The sequence below is a fragment of the Anser cygnoides genome, chromosome 1, assembly GCF_040182565.1.
Source record: "Anser cygnoides isolate HZ-2024a breed goose chromosome 1, Taihu_goose_T2T_genome, whole genome shotgun sequence".
In the NCBI taxonomy this organism is placed as follows: domain Eukaryota; kingdom Metazoa; phylum Chordata; class Aves; order Anseriformes; family Anatidae; genus Anser; species Anser cygnoides.
Genome location: NC_089873.1, coordinates 47,035,039 through 47,057,368, shown reverse-complemented (window position 1 = coordinate 47,057,368; position 22,330 = coordinate 47,035,039). Strand labels below are relative to the sequence as shown.

The window sequence follows — 22,330 nt, the reverse complement described above, 5'->3', positions numbered from 1 at the left end:
ACTGTCTCTTACTGTAGAGATTCAACTTGCCAGCTTTTCCTTAAGCGTGGTACTTCTGTAATTTGATTCTTTCCCCCTTTTTTGGGGGCTCAATTACCTTAATACTGAGTTTTGTTTGAACTGTACATTTCTGCAGTGCAAGAAGCCCATACCATTTTTTTGAACCTTAATTGGTTTAAAGAACTCTAGACTTGTAGGCATTGCAAACTAGCAATGTTTTATAAAGACAATTTTTTTTTCCCCCTGGTCTTTTGTGTAAAATTAGCAGGCTGCCTTTTGAGTTTTGCTTGTTCAAGAAACTTTATAATCACAGAGCAAAATCCAAAAAATGCCTAATAGCATATAAAGGGTTCACCATGTCCAGTACTACTTTGTTCACTTAGTGGAGCTGGAACATAAGTGTCCTTTGTGCAAAGCCATTCAGATCTGTTGTCTTTCAGTGTTTGAGCTGATGATGTTAAACTTAGCTTGGCTTTATGTAAGTTATATTGCTTCTACTTCCTTAGAGTCAAAAGGAGAATTAAAGCAGGCTGTGTTTGGAGTAGCAGACATACCTAGACTGGTACATACATCTTACTGGAATCTGATGTTCTGCTACTACATCGTATAGCGTCGAGAATCCTGCCACTTGGGATACCCTATGACTTTCCGAGATTTGGGATAGTTATGTTACACACGTAAACTAACATTTCACATTTTCAAAGGCAGCAATTCAAAGTAAAACCTATTAAAACTACTGTTATTTCCCTGCTACCATGACACTAAACATTCAAGTAGTGTACATTCTTCCAAGAATGTACATTTCCATACATTCTTGGAAATACACATTCTTGGTAACTGTGTTATACTGCAAAGTCAACTTCTGTAAGTAAATAAAATACTTTATGAAGTACGTTGATGTTGAATTTCAGTGATAAAAGTACATACGTGCTGTTGCCTTTGTTGTGAGCAGGAAGCTTTGAAGTTTAACAAAATGTGAAATGCTCCTAAGACCCTCCATGGAGGACAGCGTTAAAAGGAGACTTTGTACATTGTATGAGTTACTCTGGGAAGAAGAAAAAAAAGCATCACTTGTGCACTGAATATCATAGTTTATATCTGAATATGTTTAAAGGTATGCTTTAACACACTGGACTTTGCTGAAAAATTTCAACTTCTAATCTCGGGAAAGTGAGGCACTACTGTGAACTTTTAAGACAGGCAGAAGAGTGAGACAAAGTTACTTTATACAGTGAGGTAAACTAAATGTCAAGTAAGCCAATGATAAGCTAAATTTCTCAGACAAGACTGTTTCGTGTCGTGTGGAGCAAAATCATGCAGTTCTTCTCTAGAAAAAGTTGGATAACCTGTGGGCAGTTGTTTTAAATATGTGCAGTAATAAGAGAATCTTAAATTCTTTTTCTCCTTCCTGAAACTCTCATATTAAAGATGCTCAGATAGTTTTATCAAGGTAAATCTGAGATAAGACTTCAAGGGACAGCCAACTCTTCTCATTTTCCTTTTTTTTTTTTTTTCTTTTTTTGACTGAGAAAGGCAAAAGAGTTCCACTTCCAGTGTTCTGTTCCAGTGGAAAACCCGTGGAGAGAATTGCCTTGCAGCTGCTAACTTTGTTGATATTCAGCCATAGTTTGGATGTTTGAGATGGAAGGCTTTAACATATAAAATGCTGTTGCACAAAGGGTCACCCACTGAAATCTTTATTCAGCTTCAGTGGGAAAATGGTGGTATTAAAATTATTTAAAGCTCAGCTTTGTTATTGATAACTGCGCTTTATAGCATAACGTAGTATGTTTTCTGAAAGTAGAGAAGATGGGGCGGGAGAGCTACAGTCCTTTGATGGGCTTAGTTTTCAATGCAAGGAAAGTCCTGTATCAAAAAGGAGCACTCCCCTGGAACAAAATATAACTTAGGTAACTCCAGAATGATCATTAACCCAAGAGTGCTTTGTAAAACATGGATTGTGTATGTGCTACTTGTGTAAATTGCATTATGAAGGAGAAAACATTCTTGCTATTGCTGGAGCTGAGATCTGCTTTCTGCTTTAAAACATACTGTCTCCATAAATTTGGAATAAGAACTCCATTGACACCCCGTGTTTGTATTAGAGTGTACTGCAGATCAAATATGCTGATACTTGCTGAAATGCTTGTTACATATTTTAAAATGGGCTATAATAATACAAATAGTTGTAATTCATTTGCATTTCTACATAGAAATGATGTAGTTCACAGTGAAACCAATAAACATCTTGTGTTTTTTTATAGCAAATATGAGTACCTTTTGGATAGATGAGCTTAATAGCTACATGGCCTTCTTACAGGATACAATTTTTGTGACTTGAGTGTTAAGGGAGAAGGCTGTTGCTAGCAAACTTCTTGGCTGAACTGATGTTCTGGCGTCTAAAAGCAGATTTTAGTGCATTGGAATTACTGTACTTGTGTCATTTTTCAGTATTCATCATTTACCATTGTTAACTTTTTTTTTCTTGTTCTCCTTATTAGTTACTGTCTAGAATATAATTGGCAGTTCTACATGCTAAAAGTAAACGTGTCCTGAATAGCATAACAGGTTGGACTGTATGGGATGATAATGCTGTAAGTAGCATAGCTGTAATATTCATTACTACCTGAATCTATCACTTAAAAAATAAATACAATAATAATTGTAGAGGGTATCATTGAGCACCCTTAGAAATGAAATAAGTAAAGTTTTTAACTTTCCCAATCTGATACACTCCTCACTGCTGACAGCACTAAAGCAAGTAAGCAAGGCTAGCAGTCTGAACTAAACTTGTGAAAACATACCTCACCTTTTCCACTATACAACAAGCTTTACCTCTGTCCTTAGACCAAAGCTACTCTAAAACTTTCATTTTTTTTTCTTTCTTTTTTAGTACAGTGCAGATCTTGAAAGGCAAAGTAAAGGTTCATAACACCTGTACAGACTCTGGGAGTATCACAGATAACTCGCCCTCTGAGGATGTTACAGTGGGTGTGTGAACTTGGATTATTATTATTATTTTAAGTAAATTTTACTTCTGTGACTTAAACTTTTTCTCTTTTGCTTGGTAGCAACAAAGTGTCTGAAAGGATCATAATACCTGATTTGGACCTGAACCTCCCAGGAAGGAAGGGTGGCCTGCATACCTCTATAGGTGAAGGGAAATTGATGATTCTGTTAACAGATTTTGCATACGTAATTTCCCATGGACACCACGTGTATGACTGTATACTAATTTTTATGTTCTAGTATTTGGAGCTTACTCATTTGTGTTTGAAAGTGAAATCACCAATTGTTTTTCGTGGCTTATTTTCTGGTTACTGTTCAAAGAGAGTGAGTGCTCTTTTCATTCAGAAAGACCTTTCTGCTGTTGCAAGATTTCTCTGATCAACTGTGCAGCTGAAGTGTAGTTTCCATTTCTCTCACTTGTGTGGATTAAACCATGTAGAGATTTTGTTGAGGCGACAATCTTCATATTAGTCAAAATCTGATATTTTTATGATACATTCAAGCTACCTTCACTCATATTTTCATAACTTGTCATGAGGGTTGCACAGCTCTGTTTCAAATTGTAAGTCTCTGTTCCTACACTGGAAAGCAAATTTATTCATTGCAGGCAGTGTATTTGCCTGGCAAAACACTGCGTAGTTACTGTATTTCAGACCAAAAATATTTAATAGTGATCTATTTTTACCTAGTTTTGCCTCTGAAGATTTTGATACCAGGAGATTAATTGCATCATGAGGGCCTTTGTGAAAAACACTTAGAACAGATTTCTCAGTTATATCAATTTTCTTTTGCTAGTTACGACTACTATGCTTGGTGCCCTCTTTGACAGGACTAATATGAGGTTGCACAGAAAAAAAAGAGTGGTTTAAGGATGAAGGCAACACAGCAAGCAAGGTATGGGAGACAGCAACATGACGAAGAAAAGATACCAAATGCTGAATGAAGGTGAGAACAGTGAGTGGGAGGAATGGTCATCTCTTCCATCAAACCAGTAGCCAACTAGTTGCAAGATGTTCAAATATGACCAACTAAACAATCAAGAAGTTGTAAAGGCCTTACTATACTGTTATACTTTTTAATATAATTTCATTTTTAGGGATTTTTCTCAATTGCTGCCTCTCTCCTAATTGTTTTTAAAATTATTTCTATTCCTAATTAAGTCATTTTCCCCTCTTTTCTCTGCTAAGCCATACCTCAGCATCATGTTACTTCAGTCTTTCTTCTACTGCATTTTCAATTGCCTCAGCTCACTTGAACTCTTGTTCTTCACCACAGAAATACTGCCAGGGGCTTACATCAGTCTGACACTTTGAGACTTAAGTAGTTTCTCTTTGCTGATCTTGCTGCTCACAGTAGTGTAAGGCTAAACAACAATAAATAGCACTGTTAGGATTCCTGAGTGGATATGGTGACACTGGGAGGCCATCAATAGGCTTAGAAGGTCTTTCAAAGCACCACCCCTATATAGAGTTTGATGTTTTAAAGATATAACAATGTTGCACAATTATGTGATTACAATTACATGATTACAATTATAAGGTCTCACAGAAAATCAACCATGACTGATGTGAAAAACTTTTTGCAGGGCGTCAACAGTATTTCTGGGCGTTGCTTGGTTCCCTGTATTATTTAGAAAAAAAAAAAAGTGAACTACTATAGTTTCAAAAGTCAGAATTAACGTATTGAGACTGCTAATGTAGTTTGATTAACTTTTGTTTATTTGGAAACTGCAATTTTATGCAGTTTGCAATTTGGAAACTGCTCCTTTGAAGGAGCAAAAGAAAGCTGATTTGTCAGTCTTGGTCCTGCTTACTGAATGAAAGTAAAGGTAGATACAACATTTTATGCTTGTATACTGTTTTATTGTACAAAACAAGCAGTTTATTAAATATAGCACATCACGCTTCAGAAAGACACAAACATGCAAAGAGAAGTTTTTTGCTCATATTATTAGCTTGTCCCTCAAAATCAGTATGATCTTTTTTCCCACTCTTTTAAAAGAAAGAGGACAAGTCTTTAGTTAAGTTTCAGTGTGCTTCCAAATGAAGCCTTTAAATATTGTCTTTCCTTAGTACTACTCATAATAGAGTAACACTCCTCAAACACTACTATTCTCCAGGCAATGTCATTTCCCAGTGATCAATTCATCTCTGAAATCTTGGTTATTTCATCTTTCATATCTTCGATCTCAGTTTGAACTCTTGTTAGATTGGTCAATTTCTCGTTCAGTAAAGCAATTTCTTTCTCACCTCGCAATACATCCTCAACTAATCTTCCTATTCTCAGTGTTAGGTCATTTATCAAAGGTTCCAAGATGGCAAAATCCTTTTTAAGATTGTACATCTTGGGTTTTAAATCATTTGCAAATGTAACAGTCTTCAGAACTTTTGCTCTGTCACCTTCGAGATTCAAAAGTCTATCTGAATGTTTGTCAAAATCACTCCTTAACTCAGACAATGCTGTCTTAATTTGTTCAATTTTTCTTGCATTACTGGATGCTAAGCTTTGTAGCTTTGTACTTCGGTCAATGCTACTAGTAAGCAGGTCACCTATATTTTCTACTGTCTTCTTTTCACCTTTTTCTACTTTATCTTCTAGTGCTTGCAAAGAACTTGTCAATGCAGTCATCTCTGAGACAAGGCCTGAAATACGCCTTATGTCAGTTTTTACTGTTACAATCTTCAAAGTTATGTTTTTTGCTACAGAAGCTGCATTCTCTTCAGCACTTGTAACTGCATGAAAAAGGGTTGTTAAATTCTTCTGCAGTTCTTCTTTCTTTTTAATTATGTTGCTAGACCATGTTTTCATTGTATAAATATCTTCCTGTAGATGTTTAATGTGAGAAGTTACTTGGAGATCTTCCAGCTGTTCCAATAAGTTCCAAGTCTTTTCACACTAGGGAAATACAAATAAAAATATTTGACAATTTTTCTAACTTAACTCCTACATCAAGATTAAAGTTATACTCTAATGAAATACCTTAGTATTCTGATATTGAAATTGAGAGTAAACCCTGTCTTTAGGAAATAAACTTGTGTTGCAAAACAATTAAAACATTCATTTTTCCTTTCAGCATATGTAACAAATTCAAATATTACTACTTTTTCTGTTCTTAAAAAAAAAAAATACAGGAAGGTTCTATATCATTTTGTAGCATGACCTGAGGGAGGGAGGGGGAAACAAATCATCAAATGCAAATTTCTTTTGATTTACAGAATTTTTTTCTATTGTCTATAATCTGTGTGATCCAGAAAGATTCATGTAGGAAGATATTCAGAAACATTTTAGAAATCTGCCTACTTTAAAGATTTAATTCCAAAGTCATGGAGCATAATTAACAGATGCGTTTTTATTTTGGGGATTGCAACATGTATTTTGAACAAAACATTCACATGAGAAAAAAACCAAAATGAATTAGGCATCATTCTCTTTTGTTTAAACAGCCACCAAAATGCATCACACACAAAAAAATATTACTTGGATAGCCCACTTTCCTGAAAACTATGTTAACGAGGGAAAACTCATGCTACTCTTGGATTTTTGGCTGAATTTGCTAGTTCACTGTTGTGTTTTGTTACTTTAAATGATTGGTTCTTGGTTTTCAAATTTGAGAGGAAGAAATGAAAATATCTGCTCTCTTATTCATACCTCATAGGAAAATAATATACTACAGACATGTTGAAGTATTTCAGAATCATTCACGTTATCACTTAGTTTCTATATCTGAGATGAAATCTGGTTGGGATTATGCTGATTCTTCATGTCAGTAATAACTGTTGACTAGCTACCTAAATTGGCAATGATGGTTATGATATAATGGTTAAATTTAATTTTAAAGCAACAGAGACTCCAAATTACACAAGATACTAGAAAAAGATACAAGAAGAGAGGAGCAGGTCAGGTCTTCAAACACACACACTAGTAATAGCTTGGTTTTCAGCAGTGGAAACATCAATGCACATGAAGGCTGGAACCAGACCTATGACAGGCATAGCTACCATCTTACTCTTCTCCCTAACAAATGGTTCTTTTCTCTGGTAACAGAATAATATTTGAAAACTCAGAGCAAAATATAAAGTCTCCGTATTTTTTTTATTACTATTTTTATGAGAAACACTAAGGACAGATCTTTTATTCAGTACTGCACCTGTTTTTTGCACTTATCTTAATACCCTATTAAAGGACTACCAGGTTGTTTTCAATACTTAAATGCACTTTTAAATTATGTTTCCTTTCAAACATAAAACTTAATGACCAAATTGAAAGGGTAAGCAGAACAATAACAATGCTTATTTGTTAAAGAACCGACAACATATGTTCCTAATTAACTAGTATTTCACAACTCAAAATGCATCTTCATTAAAATGATTAATTGTCAGTAATTTCCCTCAACTAATAAAAATTATCCTATCAACCATCCGCTTGACTATTAAAAGCTAATAATTCTGCAACTAGGCACACACAGAACATGAAAACAGAGGTTGACAAATTAAACAAATTAAAATTAAGGTTAGCCACACTACTAATTTTAAAAACAAAAACAACAAAAAACCCATCTACTTTTTTTTTTTTTTTAATTGGAATGGCATTGTAAACAAAGCTACAATGTAAAATCTTCTGGGTACTGTCTGCTGGCAAACTTTTAATCCAGATTGCTTTCTTTGACTGACACATAGCTTTTAATCATCCACATTTGTATTGTTGCTGAGCAAGCTCCCATGCAACTCAGTAGAAAATGTTTTATGATCTCTACTCTTTTTTATTAATTGATCAAGTTTTCAGAATAGGTTTGACCCGCTGACCTGCATGAATGATATTAATTTGTTCAATCCACAATAAGCCAGTGCAGATCTTGGAGGAAAAAAAAAAACACCACCAAACAATCAAACAAACATATTCTAGAGGCCATAATTAGTTTCACAAAATCATACTAATCTTTTTTTCTGAGGCCAGTAGTAAAAATAACACCAAAGAAACAAGCATTTAAACAACTTGTTAGTGTTGGTCATTCCTCATTAGCACAGAACTGTTTGCTTAAGAACAAAATATTAGAATTTACATTGTAAAGAGCTGTGCTGGGTTTCCTAGTTAACGCCTCCTAAGGATGAGGATTTCCTGTTCCATCTTACGTATATTTAATTTTTAACACAGACAGTGATGATGGAAGGCATTAAATTGGGGACCATACCATTGGTAGTGTTACCACCCTTCTCCAAGCAGAGATGAAATAAAAACACAGTAAAACACACTTGTGAAGAATATTTAAAAAATATTTTAGTATAGTATATATTTATAATATTTTTAATCAAACACTGAACATTAAAGTATGTATTCTGCACTCTTTTCTGGAAGACCAATTCATTTTCAATTAGATTATGCACCAGGACAGGGCGATACACCGCAACATATTTTTATTGAATAACTGTAAGCAGATGTAATCTGTACCTAAGCAATAAATATATGAAACTGATTTCTTAGCATTGAGAAGTACAAGTTTAATTTGTATCAATGTGCAGCATTAACTACTTAGAGAATAATTCAGTACAGATAAATGAATGTAGAAAAATTGAATAACTTAAAACAAATTAATTCATAAACATTATACATTCGTACTGCCTACTAAGCAATTTCCTTCCCAGAATTCAGAAAATGGACATTACCAAGATGTATGTCTGTAGACACAAAATTATGGTGGTCCTGAGATCCAAATTTCAATACATAGCTACCAGCCCTATAATGTAGCACTATGCCCTGTGTAAACTGATCTATGAATAGATTCCACCCCCCCCCCCCCCCCCCCCCCCCCCCCAGAAGTGCATTAGTATCAATGGCTTCCATGAATTGCAGCCCTTGTTTCACCAAAGTTTAGGAAACATTGTCAGTTGACAAACAGTTTCTTCTCCTTTGAAATGCAAACCAATACCAAACAAGTCATGTTATGCCTAAAAGAGAACATTCCATAGAGGAAAACTCGTTAACATTTCTAACAGCAATAAAAAAACCTCTCAGTCTAATACGATGACTGATCACACTGAACTTGCAAAAGAAATAATGGAATAAGAATCCCAGCAGGAATAAGGACTTCAGTCTATACTTAGTCCAAAGACTTCAATGGGAGAACAAAACCGTGACTGAGTTTAGGAAGGAAAAGGATGGAGGTGAAGTCTAATGAGGCTATTTGCATGAAGTCGAACAAATAAAAGATAACACCAGCTGCTATATACCCCCCACCTATAAATACCAATCAAATACAAGGTTCTCAGTAAGGGGTACTTTACTATTTTCTGTAGTGCTGTTGTACCTAAAATTCAGCATCAGCTGTTAAATATGTATTTCGTGCTTTCTTGCATATAATAACATGCGGAGATTCCCACTTCCCATTGAGAAGTCTGTATCATAAGCACAAAAACGTGATGATATATGTAACATATTAAAAATTATCTACAGTGTACAGCTGTTTAGAGCCAAGAACTTAGTTCGTTGTGTTACGAAGTCCATGGAATATGGTAACAAGAAGTAACAACATAAAAACCAAAGTTTTTTTCTTTTTAATGGAAATGAAATATAAATTACAAATTTTAATCTGATGTCTGTATTTCCCCGCTCAGCCTTTCTCCCTCCTCCCCGCATATGCTGGAGTCAAATTATAAATAAACTAATAAAGTGCTTTTTCATCAATGAAAACCCTAAGTCCAAATTCACTTATCCCCATCCTGGTTATTTTTTAACTTAGAGCCTTCTAAAGTTATTCCTTCAGCACTTGAAGATGCTTTTATGTCAGGTACTACTTCTTCTAAAACCACTGTTTTATTTTGCAGTTTCAATATGCTGCCGTTGTACTGCATGGCTTCAAGAATGTTTTGCATCATCTTTGTATCAGAGAGAGTTTTCAACATATTGTTTTCCACAGTATACAGCTTTGTTGTTAATCCCTCTATCTTTTTCTCCATAGTTAGCAATTCACTTGATAGTCTAAGAATAGAATGAATAGCGTTTTCAATTGTTGGCAAATAGGTCTTGCACTCCTCAATTTTAGGTTCATAGGCTGCAAGTTTCTGATTCATGTCTGTGTCCTTGGCTAACAGACCATTCTGTTCCTCTTCTAGCTTCTCGACTACCTTTGCGTGTAAATCCAACTTTTGTTCAACTCTAGTGAATTCCTCATCTTCTTGCCTTTTTACTGTTTTAATATTTCTGGCTGTGCTGTCTTCCAAATCTTTTAATCTTTCTGAAAGGGATTTAATTCTTTGGTCAACCTCATTAATTTGGGAAGTAACTTCTGTATGTATGAACTTCGCTTCAGATTTTATTCCACTAGTGTTTGTGTTCATTTCATCCAAGCTTCTTCTCCAGGAATTTGTAATATTTTGAAACTTCTCATTAATGCTCTGCATCTTTATAGAGAGAGTCTGTTCATTGCTCTGAATATCCCTTATGATGTTATGAAGAGAAGATACTTCCTGCTTAAACTCGGTCATCACAGACATAGATGAAGCAGCATCTTGTAGGACACTTTCAGAAGACTCAAGCTGTATTTATAACACAAAACAACGTCCATATCTACTTAACAAAAGTAAGACTAGAAAACCACTCGCATTTATTTATCAGAGTATAAGGTCCTTTAGAAGCCACTTTAATTGTTACAAAGCTCAACGTTAATATTAGTTTTCACATTTTGTTGTTAAAAAATATTGATTTATTTAGCGTTAAAGAGCCACGTAAAAAGGTATGTTTGTTGATGAATTTCCATACAATGCATACTTTTTTTGGTAAAATATATCACACTGCAAAATGTTGCACGGGATTTAGGTTATCTGAACGTAGTATATAAACACCCAAATTATAGCATAATTATGGTGTTTATATATATAGACGACAACATTATGAGATCAGTGCTAAAACAACATCACTTACATAAGCCATGTTGTTCTCATTCTTTCTAAGATACAAGTGATAATTCTGCAGCCAGCCTAAGTTTTCTACTTAACAGTGTCACACATAGCAATGAAAAAAATAAAATACTACTTTGTTCTCCTAACATTTCAGTGTTTCTTTCCTATTACAGTTATGTAGTAGACCAGTTCTAGTAACTTTTCTTCAAGCAAATGTATATTTGAATTATATACAGAACAGTAACGGTAGAATGAAGTATGTGCATAAACATAAGTTCTCTAAGTAGTTTAGCGTCTAAAAAAAATAAGACAGATACAACTGCTATATTTACATCCTTGAACAATGGTAATGGATTGATACACGTAGGTGCATTAATAAAATTAAGACGAATCCCATTCCTAAGGTGTCTTTTTAAAATAAGAATAAAATCATTTTTATATTTCAAGAGTCAGAATAGCTTTTGATGGACTAAGTGAGTTTTGCTACTACTTTCACCACGGTTATGATTTCCTTATCAATGTGCTCATTGTTCATGTATTAATGTTCATTCTAATATGTACACAAGGTCAGTAAATTAGGATTTAAATAAATAATGCTAAGCAACACACTCAAACTTTTTTCAATGATTGCTACATTGCAAGTATAATACAGAGTACTTCAGAATATTCTTTATCTTCAACAAAACACTTCTGTAAGGTCGATTTTACATTTATCTTCATTTGAAAGACATAAAGAAATGACAAAAAGCAACCTGAACAAGATTCAGTAGCAAATCAATAAATGAAATTAACGAATCAGAAGTGAGACCTGATTTCTTGTGCCGTCTTCACAAATGTTTCAATGAAATATTCACCAAAGGCCAATTCATAGGCAAGTAGAACACATTATAAAAAATTATCAAAAAGAAAAGTCAGTTAAATTTGACTAAAGGACAATGAAATAAGACAATGAAAAATGTTCATCAGAAGTTAATCATTAACATCTTAACTGGATACCTTTTCAGAAATTAAGTTGACTTTATTTTCCATGTCCAGGAACTTTTCAGCTTCTTGCTGCAAGAAGTTGTACCTTTTTTCCATATCAGCAAATCGCCCTGACTGCTGAAATAGGAACCTGCAAATTGCAAAGAAATAAATAATAAATATAACTATATAACTATAGTTAAGCATTCCAGGATCTGATTCACAGGGATTCGTGCTGATAGAATTTGCCAGATCAATATGTGACGGGGGAAAAAAAAATACAGGGCTTAATGAATCTGATCTGTCTTCGTAATGGAACTGCCAGTTTCTAATAGATGTGTAAAAATAAGGAAATATTTGTAGATGTGCTTCATTTTTACACAGGGTACCTTTCAAACAAAAACATCTGAGAAGGCAAACATTTCAGAGAATACAGTGAGGTCATTACATGTTTGTAATGCTTTGCCACACAGTTAAAGTAGTATATTTCACTGATAAAGTATGATTCAACTGGTGGAAATAAAACACACAAGACTAATTTGGACTTTCTTACAAAGCATCACAAAATCATGTATAGCAACCTTTAGATTTAGAAAGGCTGGTTAAGCTAATGCTGCCTAATGTTAAACAGCATTAATCATTTAACATTAATCAACATGTGACCATCCAAGAACAGTAAAGCTTCTGTTATGATGATGCTAGCTTTGTGAACAGACAGTAGATATCTCAGTTCTGTACATACTGGATTCACTCACTGTGAACTTGGGAGCAGAAACAAAGTGAGACAACCAAGCAAACCCCTGATTTTTACTGGGCACCTATTAATCCCTAATCAAGCTTTATTGTAGACTATCCAGCAGTCCTCTTAATAGTAAGAGACATTTTATCTAGAATACAGTTTATTTAAAATACTTGCACTATCATAAATTGATATTCTTTAGTATATTGCATAGCAGTTAAAAGTCTCTAAAAGAACTATGATAAGTCTACATGGATTAAGGTATGCAATGAAAGCTAAAAGTGATAGCTACAAACTGATAAACAGAATGACACAGAGAAATAAAATGATTAGCGATGTTTCTGCCCAATGTTTTATGTGTATCTATTTATGTATGTCATGCATTTATCAAGGACTTAGCATCACACAGATTGCATTATCTAAAATAAGAACAAGTTCTGCAGGATTTTTTAAAGAGCGTAATAGTCTGGATTAATTTCTTGCACTAGAGTTCTGAGAATTTCATCATAGCAGTTCTGCACAAAGCTCAGTTTCTGATGGAACTAATGTATGGATGTCACTAAGATATACTGGAACACCTTTTACAAAGATTAGTTGTCATCTTCTTGAAGACTGCATGAAGAACATTTTACCACACTGCTGAGCAAATCTACTCTACTTCCCTTCTACTGTTGATTTATTTATTCCCTGCCAACTGAGCCTTATTGTGCTTACTGCAAGATTAAGTTGCTCTTCAGAGTTAGATGTAGCCTCCAAAGCAGATATTTACAATTCATGAGCAAGGCACCTTTTAAACTTTCAGCATGATTAAACAGATTAAGCTTCTGTGAATGCCTCACTGTATAACGATATTTCCACACCTGTGAATACTGCTATTCTTTTCTTGACCCTTCTAGCTTTAACATGTTTCTACAGTCACTTAATACAAACAACATATTCAAATGTTACTAATCATGTTGTCCATGACTGAATACAGTATAGAATACAAATGAAAATATTAAAATCCACTGTAGAGGATTACCTACCAGGTCAGCACCAGGCAAGCTGCAAGGGAAATTACATTCAAGGCTGTCCGCGAGTCTACCCAAAAAGAACTCTGATTATTGCTCATCCTGGGACTTGCCAGCTTCCCATGATTACTGCGCTTCTCAAGCTTTTGCAAATCTTCATCGGTCTTGGATAAAGAAATACCTTTTTTCCTCTGCTTAACTTCAGACATTTTGTGTTTTTAAAAAGCAGGAGCAAAAGAGAGAGCTACCAAACAAAACAAAACAAGAGACTTTTTATTTACACAAATACCCCCAAAACGTTTCCTTTGGTGCTTAATATCTTACCTAGTGAGGTGAACTTCCATAAAGCGTCACAATACTTCCATGAGACTTTGTGAAGACTTTTTTTATGTACAACAGAGCACAACTTTCATTTTTTTTTCTGAACTGAACTGACTCTTCAAACCTTAGCTAATTTCACTTTTCCAGAAATATTTTAGCTGTTGAAGAATAAGCCATTTTGAAGACATATTTAGAAGCACAAGAACTGAAATAAGCATGATAATTATTATTTTTATAGTTGGTGATTATTGTCAGGATATTAGCAGAAGTTTCTGTATCCTGTTTTAAATATTTGTACATTTTAAAAAATGTTAGCTCCCATTTATAAATATAGCATTACAAATAAAGATTTAGTTTAGACATGGTCCTGTTGAAATTATTTCATCTGTGAAACTATAGGCAGCAGCTAATATGAAGCCATTCACAGAAAAACACAGAAGACTAATGAAATACATTTAGATAAAAGAAAAACTGTTACTTTCATTAAAAGTGAGGTCCAGCTAAGTGAGTCTCCACTTTCAAAGAGTGCAGAAGCTCACATTCTGCCCAGCCACGTGGAAACCCTGAGGCAGTGTCAGACCCGAGGTCTGCCAGCACTTAATTAAAAAGGGATTAATTGCGCCCGTGCTGGATTCGCTTTGGCACCGTTTGGGACAGGAGCGCGGTGCTTCTTTCCGCATCACTCCGCAACACCGCAGCTTAGGCACACGTCAAAATATAAACGTTTGGATACCAGAGATACTTACTCGGTTGCATGCACGCCTACAAGGCCCTTTTTAAGACTGTCACAAGCGTCTGAAGCTTTGGGCTGTCTGCAAGTAACGGCACCGGGGCGCGCGCTCCGCGCCTGAAGTACGCAGGAAGAAATAAAATAAAACACGTCTCCCCCTCACAAAAGCCTAGCAGGGAAACTATTTTGTATCTCCTCCGGTACCTGCGGGGCTGAGAGCGGGCCTTGCGGGGCGCCAGCTCCGAGGGGGGCAGCACAGGACAACGGCTCGGGGCGAGGAGGGCGGCCCCCAGCTCGCCACGTCAGGCGCGTGCCCGCCTCAGCAGGCCGCTGGGGCTCGCCGCGCGCCGCCGAGGCCTCCGCCACGGCTCTGCGCCGGCGTGGGGCGGCAGCGCCGGGCTCGGGGCTCCGGGCGTTGTGCGCCGCGGGGCGGGGCGGGGGCTGCCGCCGGCACCGGGACGGCCCCGCCCGCCCCCGGGCCCGGAAGGAGGAAGCGCCCGTGGGCCGCCGCTCGGGCGGCGAGCGGCTGCTGCTCCGGGCGAGGCCTCGCTGCCGGCGGCTCCGAGCGGCAGGTAACCAGCGTCGCCCCCCCGCACCGAGGGGAGAGCGGCCGCGGCCCCACGGGGGCGGTCGGGCCGTGGCGGGGTGTGGGGAGGCGGCTGCGGCCGCTGCGGTTTTTGTTCTGGTTTCGCTGCGTGGCTGGGGCGGTGGGGAAAGGGAAAGTGCCTGTAGCCGGCCTCGGTACCTGCCCAAGACTGCGGGGGAAAGGAGCAGTTTGTGTCTTGGTCAGTACTGGAAAGCTTTTCCCTAAAAAATAGCTCTTACCTCGGAAGCGCGTAAATGTATGTTTGTGCACCGGGGGCTGCCAAAGGAAGGTTTAGCCCAGCCTTTGGCAGTGTTGGGTGCTCTGTCGTGTGTCCATGGTATCGCAGTGCACCTGTGGGGAGTCCTGGATCTGGAGGACGTTGGGTTGATCTTGTGGGAATCTGTGAGGGTTTGTTTTGTGTTGTAGTTCAGCCCAGTGCTGCCAACCGCAAGAGGAGTCCTCGTGTCCCCATTGCACGATCCAAGGACTTCAAAATTTTGAGGTATGTAGCGTGAGGAGATGATACACAGATACACTTAACAAGTATGTGAGCTTTCACAGGCCATGAATCTTTAGTTCTGCAAGCTTTCATAAACATAAAGTGACAGAAATGTGGTAAAGGACTTCAGTTCATGTTTGTGGGTCGTCACCCCCAAAATTACCAGTACGTATCTGTTTTTTTTTATTATTATTGGAAACTTCCATTCTCACAGTGAATGCAAGTAGTCTTCTGTGAGTCTCATTAATTGTTAAAGACTGAAGTCTTTATACGTATAGTCTTTATATGTTTACATGAAGTCTTTATATATGTATTTATATTTATACCTGGTTTATATGCCTCCAAGTGGAGCAATTGTGGAAAATCATAGGATCATTTAGGTTAGAAAAGGCCTCTAAGATCATCTGGTCCAATCCTTAACCTATCACTGCCAAGTCAACCATTAAACCACGTCCCTAAGCTCTACATCTACACAACTGTTGACCGCCACAGATGGTGATTCAACCACTTCCCTGGGCAGCCTGTTCCAATGCAGCACATCCCTTTCAGTGCAGAAATTTTTCCTAATATTCAACCTTAAACCTCTCCTGGCAAAATTTAAGGCTGTTTCGTCTTTTCTTGTCACTTGGTGAATGGGAGAAGAGCCTGATTCCTACCTTGCCTCCTTTAAGGTAGCTGTAGAGCATAATAAAGTCTGCCCTGAGTGCTTCCTTTCCTCCGGGCTAAACAACCCCAGCTCCCTCAGCCACTTCTCATAAGACTTGTTCTCCGGGCCCTCCACAAGCTTCATTGCCCTTTGGACATGCTCCAGCACCTGGATGCCCTTATAGTGAGGGGCCCAAAACTGAACACTGTATCAGACTGTAGTAAATTAATTTTGGTAATGTTCAGCTGGATGTTTTGATTTAAAATAATAGCATCTGGTATCTATGTAATACCTGAAGACTATTATTCATATTCACAGTAGCTTGTGAACTATTAAAATGTAAATATTTAATGTACCCTTTTACTCTGTTGAAGAGGAATGATATTAAATTTCCCTTGTAGTACTTCCTTGATGCTGTTGTGCTGTCCAGCCAAGCTGGACAAGTAGGTCTCAAACAGTATAACTAAACTTACGCAACAGTAGTATGAAAGTCATTTTTATCAGAACAGAAGTGAATATCAATTAAGTTTCTGCAGTTTGTAATAGCAGCTTACCTGAAGATTCAGTCTGTTTTCCACTAATGCAGCTACTCTGCTACTTTTTCTGACTTTAATATAAAAATTCTTAAGATAACTTAAAACTGTTTTCATTGTACTTGTAAGTTATGTTCTGTTTCCAGCTTGACTTTTCTTTTTTTCTTTTTTTTTCCCCACACTGAAGAAACATGGATGTGAAGAGTAGAAATTATTTACTCATGAATCGTCAAGCACTGGAGAGAGACATCAAGACCTCTTACATTATGGATCATATGGTAACTGACCAAGTACTAACGTTACAGGAGGAAGAGAAAGTGAAACAGCAGGTAGAATCATCTCTCACTGATTTTTATCTCCCTAGGCTGCTTACGTGTTTTATTGTCCTTTTCAAAAATAATTATTTCTGCCTATTATTACTGGATTCAGCAAATTCTTAATCGTATGCTTAGCTTGCAGTCTTTATTGCACTTCATAAAGTTGAGTTGAGGGCTTGCTCCAATTGTAGCCTGTTTCTGTAACTAAAATCTTGGTCTATAATTGACAGTGATAGATTAGATGATTTCCGAAGTCTCTCAGTTTTGTATAACATCTGTTTTAATATTTATTCTAGAACACACAGAAGGAGCGAGCAGCTATGCTAATAAACATTATTCTTGAAAAAGATAATAATTCATATAGATCCTTTTATAATGCACTGCTTCATGAAGGGTACAGAGATCTTGCTGCACTTCTTCAGGATGGCATTCCTGTCTTCTCCTCTGGTAATGGAAAGAGTTCTCTGGATGGAATGACTTCTTATGGTAAGTGTAACTACAGTGATCCCTGTGCTTCAAAGTAAAGAGAAGTTGTATTTTTATTCCTTGCTAAGTGACTATAATACCTGTTCCAATGAAGCAGGAGTAACCAACAAGTGCATTCACTTGCTTTGCTAGCACAGTAATCAGTATTCCTGTATTTCACATACTTAATACAGTAGGAGAGGATGGTTGAATTTTGTAGGTCATCTTGAAAATGTTCTTATTTAGTAATGTGTATTTTGAAAGACTGGAAACTTCCTGTTTTTTTTTTCCTAAATTGTAACGTTTTACTTAAGTTTACTTAAGATCAGGTGCACATTTACTTTCCTGTTATGCTTTAGCGGCCCTATTACAAGTCCTGCTGTCTTAGCTTCAATCAATGGAAGGCTGGCATGGACCACAATGCTGTGCTGTTACCCGCAAAGTAAAAGCCCTACGTAGCATATTTTCTTTTCTGCTGCATCCTTGGAACAGTAACTTCTGGCTGAGAAAGTGACTTGACTGTTGGGAATAGTAATGTTGAGTTCCCGTGTTTGTTTGCCATAGTTTCTATTGGTTTTGTTAATTATCTTTTCCCTTCCTGGGATTGATGTAACTAGGTCTAGCTTGCAGAAAATATAGTTAATAATTGTGACATTACTGTAGGTGAGGGGCTGGTACCCACTTAGTAATTTATGTCAAACAAGCAATATTTTTTCAGTATCTGCTCTTGTTAGTCCAATAGCTTTTAGAGCATTTGTATGGGATACAAGCTAGGGGAAAGAGGTGACTAGTTATTGATAGAGAATTCTTTGTTTTGTTTCTGTTTTGCTTTGTTTTGAAGAGGTGTCATGTTTAGAAATTGCTTTTCATTTTCATGTTTCTTGTTTTTAACTTCAGTTAAGAGAATTCTCTGTGAAGGAGGAGTACCACAAAGACCGGTTGTGTTTGTCACTCGGCCAAAACTGGTAGATGCTATTAAACAGAAACTGTACTGCTTGGGAAGTGATCCAGGCTGGGTCACAGTTTATGGAATGGCAGGCTGCGGAAAGACTGTTTTAACAGCAGAAGCTTTAAGGGATCACCAGCTCTTGGAAGGTACTTTTATAGAAACATCTCTGTTTTTATATATTGCTACAAGTATACACATATTGGCTGTGTATGATGAAGTATTTTTATGTCATCTTAAAAGTAATTTAGTATTTACGTTGCTAAATTCCATAGGTGTTTTTGAAATATTGGCTTGCAAGTTATAGCTTTCATATCCATAGTGCTCTCATAGTGCTTTCATAGTGCTCTAGGACCACTGAATATTTTACTAATGTATGGAAAAAGATTCTGAGTAGCTTTTTACCTTGGAATCTGCTTTGGTTTATGAGAGTAGATACACCCTTAATTAACCTGAAATTGTTATTTCTGTCAGTGTAAAATGCAAAATAATCATTTTAGTCTTTATTCCTTTTGGACTCTGCTTGTTGAGTCAGACTTTTACCCATGCTTTGTGAGTTTAAAAAATCGTGCTCAAACTGTAACACAGATTTTAATTAGGACATATGTTTGTGGTGCGATTATGCTAGCATTATGTTAGCTTACAGTCAGTGCATCGTAAATGAAATAATCTACTAGTATTTTTTCTGCATAGGACACTTGGAGGAGAAAATGCAACTGAGATAATAGAAAACATAATGGAGGGATAGAGAATACAGCATCCTCTGCTGCAGCTGACTCTTCTAGATGCTTTCTTACTCACTGTTTTGTGATGATTTCACATCCCAGCCTCTTTCTGTAGGGTGAAAACAATGAATGCTGAGTCAGAGTAGCAGGAAGGTTGGATGCAGAAGGGGTTGTCAAGGGTCAGGCAGGAATGCAAGTAGAGAGGAGGGGCAGCATCAGTGGCAGTGTGAATTCTCTGTGGAAACTTGCCCTACAGAGCCTGTTCCTTCAAAAAGAAAAACCAGTAGTCCTGTAGAATCAACCTTCTGTGTTAACAGTGGAGTTTTAAGGTTGCTTGCAATTGACTTTGCAGTTTATATTTTCAATTGTATTATTGATTGCTGTTCTACTCTGCTATAAATACTTCCAGTTTTAAATGTAAAGCATGATTAACATTGCTGCTCCTGTCAGATTATTTTCCAGGAGGAGTTCACTGGATCTCTGTTGGAAAACAGGACAAAGCAGGGCTCCTTATAAAACTACAAAATCTCTGTAGTAGATTAGAACATGACTCTACTCTTTCACAGCGACCACCGCTTAACATTGAGGAGGCTAAAGATCGTCTTCGTTTGCTGATGCTACGCAAATATCCCAGGTGATGTCAGTAAAATGAAACATTATTCGTTTACTCTGAAAGTTTGGTCAGTTACTTTGGTCTAATCATCTGAAGTGTCTGTGTTATGTCTACATGTTTCTGTTTCTAAAAAAAAAAACAACAGAAGAGAACATCCTAACTCTTTCATTTTTTGCTTTCCCTTTTTCTGTTTTACTGTAGAATCATAGAATCATTAAGGTTGGAAAAGACCTCCAAGATCATCTGGTCCAACCAGTCCCCTACCACCAGTAACACCTACTAAACCATGTCCCTAAGCACCAGGTCCAACCTTTCCTTAAGCACCGCCAGGGACGGGGATTCCACCACCTCCCTGGGAAACCCGGTCCAATGCCTGACTGTACTTTTTGAGAAGAAATTTATCCTAATTTCCAACTTGAACCTCCCCTGATACAGCTTGAGGCCATTCGGTCTTGTCCTAGATCATTAGGAAGTGGTATTCAAGTTAAAGCTAACAATGCTTCTGGAATTCTCATGTAGGGACTACCATTAAAATTTTCTATATTTCTAAAGACTGAAATAAGGGTAAAAAGCTGAAGCATAAACAGATGCTTGAAGCAGATATGTAATATACATAAACTCTTTCCCTGTTCAGATGTTTTTTAATGGGGTAACTTAAGGGTAGTCTTGATATCATTGTATTTACCAGGATATCTAGGCTTCTGCTTAAAAAAAATAACAAATGTTAACCAGCCATGCAGGAGTCACCTTCACATAAAAAAAAAAGAGTCATTGAATACTGAAAGTTGGGAATGGATGCAGTTGGAAATAAGAATTGCTCCAGCTTCAGTGTTTTGCAGGTGTCTGGGGATCATAGAGCAGTAAAAGCATGTGTATATTACTGGAGAAAATCTTTCATTTCCAAAACAGTTAAAGTCTTTTTAAAATGTTTGCATTAGAGTTTTAAAGTGAAAGCAAGTTTTCATGAGATGATCAGTCATGGCCAAGAAGGCTTTCACGCTTCAAGAAAATTGACTTGATTTGATCAAGCAGAGTCTTGGCCACTGCACAGCTTTTTGCATGTTTGAGCAATAGTTTTTATTTGTTGGGGACTTCATTACTCCCTGGGAAAACCTGTAGTAAACTAAACAAACCCTGCACCTGAGTGAGGTACCTTAGGAATAATACTCCAATGTTGTGATCTTCTACAGATGATATGTACTAGAAGAGTCATTTTTGTAAGGAAAAAAAGTCTTTCTTGCAAAGAAAATATTAAAAAAAAACCAAAAAACATTTACAAACAAAGCTCCTCACTAAAGCAGAATTTGGATTTTTAGTTCATGCGCAATATTACAGTCTCTTCTGAGTAGAAGTGGGAACTGTGTGTTATTTTCTTGGGAGATACAACTCTATGGTATTGTGAACATCATGGCAGCTGTAAAGCTAACCAGCACCACGGTCTAACATGGCTGCTATGCTGTGCTATATTGTGTGTAGTGCACAAAGTGACTTATTTAAGAGAGACCTTATTTCAAAAAAGCCTTTATGCTGAGGATACTGAGGGGAAGAGAAAATGCTGGCTTTGGAAAACAGTAGGCACTTCGTTGTATTCGAGGGAATTTCAGTTCCAGCCTTGGAAGTGTCTTACAGACTGCTGTACATCTCATGTAGGATGCTGCTGACCTGGAAATGCTGATGCAAGATAATATCTTAGATAGGAATATTGCAGAGAATACCTGCATCTCAAGGAAAAGGAATGAGAAATAAAGGTTTTCTAGTCTGACTGCTTTTCGTTATTTTGAACCTATGTTGATGTGCCCATACTGTTCATTTTAGTCCTGTTTCCCTTCCCTTCTACATCTCTATCCTAAACACTTGGAACGTATTGACAAAGTTGACTCCGAAGGTAGGAACTTCATATCTTTGAAAATTCTGTGTGTTTATGAAAATTGACAGTTGGATAAAGAAGAAAAACCCAAGTAGGTGCCTACAGTGGAAAAAAGGGATGGACAGAATGAGTTCAAGGGAACGTATCTGTTCTCTTGCTAAATGGCCAGATAGCATTCATAGAATCATAGAATGGTTTGGGTTGGAAGGGGCCTTAAAGATCACTTAATTCCAAGCCCCCTGCCATGGGCAGCGACACCACCCACTAGATCAGGTTGCTCAGGGCCTCGTCTAACTTGGTCTTGAACGCCTCCAGGGATGTGGCATTCACAGCCTCTCTGAGCTGGGAAGAGGTTACAGTCTCTGTGCTGCATCCTGCCCAGTTAGGTATATGTCAGAATGCTGTAAGAACAAATTGTGTGTTGTTGGTGATGGGATGTCACAGTGGGCTTGGAGGTAGAGGGACTGCT

General features: G+C 37.2%; 2 protein-coding genes across 10 annotated transcripts in view; one reads left to right on the top strand and one right to left on the bottom strand.

Moving 5' to 3' along the window:
* Nucleotides 1-4,849: 4,849 nt before the first annotated feature.
* On the bottom strand, nucleotides 4,850-15,092 carry IKBIP (IKBKB interacting protein). Of its 6 annotated transcripts, XM_048061083.2 has the most exons (5): nucleotides 14,681-15,011; nucleotides 13,938-14,092; nucleotides 13,629-13,857; nucleotides 11,898-12,015; nucleotides 8,594-10,538 (listed from the first exon to the last, which is right to left on the bottom strand). In XM_048061083.2, exons 3-5 carry the CDS (start codon nucleotides 13,820-13,822, stop codon nucleotides 9,708-9,710), a joined length of 1,143 nt encoding a protein of 380 aa, XP_047917040.1. In that variant the 5' UTR covers nucleotides 13,823-13,857; nucleotides 13,938-14,092; nucleotides 14,681-15,011; the 3' UTR covers nucleotides 8,594-9,707. The 6 variants fall into 6 exon arrangements, with proteins under 6 accessions (XP_066850724.1, XP_013038131.2, XP_047917040.1 ...); XM_066994623.1 differs by lacking the exons at nucleotides 8,594-10,538; nucleotides 13,629-13,857 and adding an exon at nucleotides 4,850-5,904; XM_013182677.3 differs by lacking the exons at nucleotides 8,594-10,538; nucleotides 13,938-14,092 and adding an exon at nucleotides 4,850-5,904.
* Nucleotides 15,079-22,330, top strand: part of APAF1 (apoptotic peptidase activating factor 1) — a 37,036-nt gene continuing 29,784 nt past the window's right edge. For all 4 annotated transcript variants that reach the window (XR_010830471.1, XM_048061071.2, XM_048061073.2 and 1 more), the window contains exons 1-6: nucleotides 15,079-15,236; nucleotides 15,677-15,752; nucleotides 17,116-17,257; nucleotides 17,542-17,731; nucleotides 18,608-18,805; nucleotides 19,832-20,015. Coding sequence is in view for 3 of the 4 variants with exons in the window: in XM_048061071.2 (XP_047917028.1) it covers nucleotides 17,120-17,257; nucleotides 17,542-17,731; nucleotides 18,608-18,805; nucleotides 19,832-20,015 (710 nt within the window). In the remaining variant the exon portion in view is untranslated. The remainder of the gene's footprint in view (nucleotides 15,237-15,676; nucleotides 15,753-17,115; nucleotides 17,258-17,541; nucleotides 17,732-18,607; nucleotides 18,806-19,831; nucleotides 20,016-22,330) is intronic.